This window comes from Montipora foliosa, chromosome 4 (assembly GCF_036669935.1).
Source record: "Montipora foliosa isolate CH-2021 chromosome 4, ASM3666993v2, whole genome shotgun sequence".
Classification (NCBI taxonomy): domain Eukaryota; kingdom Metazoa; phylum Cnidaria; class Anthozoa; order Scleractinia; family Acroporidae; genus Montipora; species Montipora foliosa.
Genome location: NC_090872.1, coordinates 35,664,131 through 35,670,344, shown reverse-complemented (window position 1 = coordinate 35,670,344; position 6,214 = coordinate 35,664,131). Strand labels below are relative to the sequence as shown.

The window sequence follows — 6,214 nt, the reverse complement described above, 5'->3', positions numbered from 1 at the left end:
ATTTCTTCAAGGTTACACAGTCTTTATTTTTTTTATACATGTATAGTAATAAATGTCTTTTTTCCTTTCCTTTGTTTGCATGACCACTCATATTAGCATTTGTCAAAATTATATCTGTCCATCTTTGAAGCACTGAAAACAGAGATTTTCTTCACTGCTTTTGAGATTGTTTACTGGAAATATCTTCATAACTTTTACAAGTCATTTGTAATGTTAAAGATGCACATGTTCATTCAAAAAAATAACGAAATGTGTGATTACAATGTTGTCAGGCTACAATATAGAGTGTGGAAAACAAAAATGCAAGTTATGCCTCTTGCTACTAATTCTTAACATAAGTTATGCCATCCCAATAGTTTCAGTTAGTATTACCCCAGGCTATCAATTTTTTTTTTCAACTTTTAATATTATTATTAAGTATTGATTTGTTTGCTCCTTTGTTAGTTCGTTCATTTATTTATTTTTTAATTTAATTATTTATTTTGCCTATTCTGATTAGGAAATTGCGGCCTCAGTTTTGAGTGTGATCAGTTTTCCTGCTTTTGCTGTTGAAGACGAGAATCTTGTTAACGAAGCTAGAGAGAAAATAATTTCCAAACTTCAGGTAAACAAGTCGGCTTTGGTAAATAATTAATATATTAATTATATAACAAATGCTGACATCAATCACTACATTTATCTTCTTGTTGTCTTTTTAGGGAAGATATGGCCTTGTCCGTTTCTTGCGAGATGGTTACAAAACACCTCTTGAGGTGAGCAAACTGGAGTCAAAACAGTACTAAAAAAGTTTGGTAATAATTTATTTACATGTACTACTGTATAATTAATATATTCAGCTTAGTTGGCTTGATAGAGGTAGTGTAATATGTGTTTGACACTGTTTTGCTTTCAAACTAATACACGTACAGTCTCAAAATTGTTTTTCTGCAAACTAAGAATTGAAACATTGTAAGATACTTTAATGCTCTCTCTTGAACCTGAATTAAGTTTCGTAACATTCCCAAGGTGAATTTGTGTGGTCTCCTTTAAAGTTAGCTTCCTGCCCTGAACACATACATGTTCATGTATTCAACCCATGCAAATACATTATAGAGCGGTTTTGAAATGAGTGTCGTAAAACCAAAACCATAGTAATTACTTTAACCAATCAAAAAGGATGCAGACAATCCAGTAAACCAATCAAAACTTGTAATTACAAGTATTTGTAATTAAGTAATTACACGTAGCCGACACAAAAGGCGGGAAAATGTGCACGCGCAAGCCACAATTGGTTTTGGTTTCACTTCTGATTGGTTGAAAAAGTGGCGCGAAAACTTTGTACCAATCACTGAGTGAAGTAGATGCAAAACCAAAGTAATTCGCTAATTACTTTCGACACTCAATTGAAAACCGCTCTAATTGACATTAAATTTGATATTGCGTGTACATGTACTACATGGATGCAGTGTGTATCAAATTTTAAGGGCAGTAGATTCAAGCATCTTGCGATACCAACAAACCCCTTACCCTCAGACCTTCACCCCTTTCCTTGTGTCCATTCAATTATTCTGCAATGTGCATTCCATTATTTTATTGATTTTGTGTGTTATCATTCAGGATCCTTTCAGACTTCATTATGAACCAGCTGAACTGGAAATCTTTGAAAACATTGAGTGTGAATGGCCTTTGTTTTTCTGCTACCTTTTGCTGGATGGTCTTTTCAGTGGTGATGATGAGCAGGTATAGTAATATTTGATTTCTACAAAAAATCAGTACTCTGAATCTGAATCTCAATCTTAAAGATGTCCTTGCTACCACACAAACAATCATGTACAGTGTATCTCCATATTGGCAGTACATTTACCACCATAAATATGGTTATAATTCCAGTGGACTCAAAGATGGGAATGGGAAACAAATTAATGGTGTGATTAATACAGCTGTAAAATGAATGAGCATTGCCTACATGTATAAATCTGTATGGAGCATCCAAAAATCATGGTAGACACACATGACATGCACCCTTGGAAAAGCGTTCAAAGATAACTTTTATTATTAACGCAAAGATGAAACAGCTATGTGAAATGCAGTTTCTTTAACAGAAAGATGATGCAGTGCACATTTGCACTCTCCCACCTGACATATAACTTTTGCTCTGGATCCTTCTATGTAAAACTGTTTCAAGAAGTTATTATATTATTTATTTTAATATTTTTGCCAATTGAGACTACACGAACTCCTTCTTGTACAGGTGTCAGTGTGGCTATGAATACATTTTACCAGCCTGAGGTTACGGTTTGTAAATGAACTTGGAGCAAATAAAAACATGAAGGGAATAAAACTTTAGCTGTTTTTTTTTTTAAGGTAACCTTATTAATTACAATAAAAAAATAACGCTTTTTTTTTAATAGTTTCAATTCCTTTTGGCTATAGAATGATAAAACTGGCAATAATGGCGTTGTTATTACGTCCGTTTAGAAATCACTGGTGATCCTTGCAAACTGACTGGATCAGCAGTGCGATGTATTCACAATTTGCACTATTTTTGCTCTAAATCCTATCTTTTCCCCAGCCAAGGAGTTAAGAACACAACCAATCAGATTTCAAGGCTTGTTTTAAGTAACCAATCAAATTGTAGGAAAGTGAAAGACAAAGAAAACTGTCGTGTGTAAATTTTGCAAATTTAGTTAAAAACTGGATCAATAAAACTTAATTTGCTACTGACGAAAATCCTGTATTTGAGTGATTAAGTTGTGCAATTTTTAAAATAATGGATGTAATAAAGTGGTAACTGAATTTCGTGTCATGCAATTTTGGTCTGAAATCATACCTGTGATTTCAAATCAAACTCGTGCTGCATACTCATTCGATTTTGTAATCACACGTACACTGTATGAATTCTGACCAAATTTCAATTACCCTTATTTATCAAGCTTAGATTTAATAATAATCATTATATAAATAATCTTGATCTGTTTCTATTAATACATTACAATGTGCTTTAATTTTTTTCTTCCTTAAAAATCGTGCCCTGAAAGTGATTCTTTTGCCAAAGCAATGGCTGTCTTCACATCTTTTAACCATTTCCCTCTCCTGGCCTGGAACCACACCTGTTGTGGAAAAAAAAAATGATATGAATTTAAATGAGTGATTGCAAGTGCATACATGTACATACATCATTTTGTCATAAATTGTAGTATACTAAACTGTTATCGTGTCTTTGTTAATTAATAAATTTTGGAGGTTATATATTATTACACTTCACCTAGTGGCAAAATATATATATATATTAGCCAGTTGTTATTTTCCATTATCAATCCATCAATCTAGGCATTGTAGCACCTTATGACACTATTGTAAATTGGGGACACATTCAGGCCTGGACCTACATTCCTTGCTCTTATGTAGTAGTGTGTGGAATCATTAAGTGTCCTGCAGGGTTTAAGAACATTGAAGGGACATGAGACGGAAGTTACTGCATGTTTATACACATACAGGGTAGTCCTTACCCTTGAAGACTTAAAAGGCTAACCATCTGCGTGTGTGATTCCAAAGGCAGCAGTTTCTCCTTCGCTATTGTTTAAAGACCCTGAGTGGTGGTCTGTCTGGAATCGAGCTCAAACCTCCCAAACACCAGTCAGCCACGCCCAACCGAGCCAATAGACCTTTTTGCAAATATGGCGGCCATTTTGTTTTCTATTGTTTCAAAAGACATTATGGGATGATCAGGGGGCAAATTAATATGTATTTAATAAAATGGCCGCCGTATCGGTAAAAATGTCTATTGGTCAGGGGTCATTATATATAATTTTATACCCACATGTCCAAAATTCTATCAAGACAATTAAGATTCTAATAGAATTGTTGGTATTTTTTCCTTATGGTGTAAATAGAAGCTAAATCAACTTAGTTACAGTGGCAGTGACTTCTGTTAAAGGCCTGCACATGTGAAGAGTGCAGTCATTTTTCTACATGTATGTTTTGTTGTTCTGTTGTATAGGAAAGTGAAACGTGCCATCATTCCTCTGATATTGAGCATTAATTATACACTGAAGGAAGTAATCTACAGTGTAATTGAATTAAAGTGATATTGAATGCCTTATTTCCTAACCCAATTATTGTTCACTTCATAACTCAATATGAGAAGTTTACTTGTGGGATATATTGTATATTGGATTAAGTATTCTAATAATGCAGGCCTTTGTTTTGCGTTGTAATTTAAGTTATGAGTGTATAAGTTCTGCTGTTGGAATGACATTGCTAAAAGCAGTTTCTTTGTGCATTCACTGTCCAATGTAATGCGATTTATGCTTTGATGTGAGTGGTCAAAATCTAAAATGATGTTATCAAGAGAGAGACATTATGTAACAGTATTAAACTGCACAGCCTTAAGTGTCTCGTTTCCTAGTAATGTTGCTACCAATAAAGAAGCATTATGTTTTTTTTGTTAGTCATACATGAAGATATGAAATGTCAAATAATTATTATTCCTGTGCTGTATGTTTCCTTTCAGCAAATTTATTAAGCCATCCATGCATGGCATCATGCGGTGGCCTTTAATAAAGAGAAAGGTTTCTGGAACCTCTAACATTTTGTTTGGAATTTATAATTGTGAGGAATTAAGTGATGTGTTTGTTCTTGAAAGATTGGAGAACAAAATGCCGGCAGTAATTGTCATTCATATGCTCAGGACCCAAATTAAATCCAAAGTAGCATGCAAGGAGAACTTTACAAGTATTTTTGTCACAATAAGTGTGTTCAAGATTTGGAATTGAATTTGAATTCGGTGTAGTATTTTTGGCATATATATAATAGATATATACATATGTGTAATTGTTGAGCAGTTTTTAGGTTTAATTTCTTGTAACATTATATAGTGTGTGTTAACCTTTGTGCATCTAGTGGTAACATTTACATGTAATTGAGCAGGTTCCCTGCTATTTTCAAGGCTCCAATCATAAGCACTAGCAACCTAGACAAACTCACAAGCATTTTACTTGCTAGCACCTTTTGTTTGGAGAAAAGGTGATACATATATTAGTTAACAACAAGTCTGTGTCTGTGACTGCAGTATGTTGCTTTGTTTGTGCTTGTTTAATTTACTTTTGTAAACCAGCTCGTAGACTGGAACACCTGGCTTTTCAGTTTTTGCCAGCTTTCCTACATGTATGTGCTAGTACGTATTCGATCATAATACTAATTTAAATACTAGTAACTTAATTACAATTCATGAACTACCTGTATAGGGGAAACAATATACGTACCTCGACATCCTCAGCTAACAAGTTACTCTCCATTGCAATGATAATAATGTCTGTCTTATCTGGCCACTTTTGATAAGAAAATCTGCACTCGAGCTTGTTTATTTGCTCTACAGAAAAGTGTTCTGGAGCTGTTAAACTCACAGGAATACCTCTGGAAACCCTACTGGGTTTCTTCCATGGAAGTGTTTGCACGATTTTGTCTTCTTTAGCTTTCATGACATGGTTTTTCTAAGTTCAAATTACACTGTTCCTGAATGGTCTGTGGCGATCCTTAGCCGCGATGTTATGCACAAAATAATCCTTGATTAGGAAGATGTGAAAGCTTTGGTGACCCCTGTGCTCTTAATCAATGATTGTTAAAGGCAATGTTAGGTTAGGTATTATATAAAGTCCTCAATATTGGAATCTTCAAATAAGTATGGCATTTTACATACTGGTGTCAAAATGGATTATCCTGAGAGCAAAATGCTGTGTAGAATGCGAATTAAGTAAACATTAATTATGTAAAGGTTGAAGGCCAAATTATCTTTTGTCGTCTGCATTCATTCATCCTCCGCCAATTAAACATTAGTTTATTGACATTACCAGTGTAGCTTCACCATGCACTGATGTATTATGCTGTTGTTCTCCAAGCAGAAGGGTTGAAAGTTTTGCTGTCTGCGTAAACAAAAAAATAACTCCCAAGCTTTTAAAATCAACTAAAAATGTAAACTTCCACAACATCAGATGGGGACAATATTGATTGGTTTTACATGTGACTTGTGGTGACTTCGGTTCAGAGCATGTGATTTTCTACTTAAACCAACAACTATAATTCTTCATGCAAAAATTATTTGCGTTCATAATGTTCCTTCACACAAATTCTAACCGTCATCTGTTGCTTCAATTAAGTAGTTCTTTATGTAGAATTGTGCTAGTTATCTACATTGAAAACTTGAAAAGCTCTTGCACAATACGGATTATTTTGTCAG

General features: G+C 34.1%; 1 protein-coding gene across 2 annotated transcripts in view; it reads left to right on the top strand.

The window, feature by feature from the left end:
- The window catches only part of LOC138000708 (phosphorylase b kinase regulatory subunit alpha, liver isoform-like), an 87,908-nt gene that overhangs the window by 17,192 nt on the left and 64,502 nt on the right, over positions 1 to 6,214 (top strand). For both annotated transcript variants that reach the window (XM_068847322.1, XM_068847321.1), the window contains exons 10-12: positions 500 to 604; positions 699 to 752; positions 1,597 to 1,719. In XM_068847322.1, the coding sequence (XP_068703423.1) occupies positions 500 to 604; positions 699 to 752; positions 1,597 to 1,719 (282 nt within the window). The remainder of the gene's footprint in view (positions 1 to 499; positions 605 to 698; positions 753 to 1,596; positions 1,720 to 6,214) is intronic.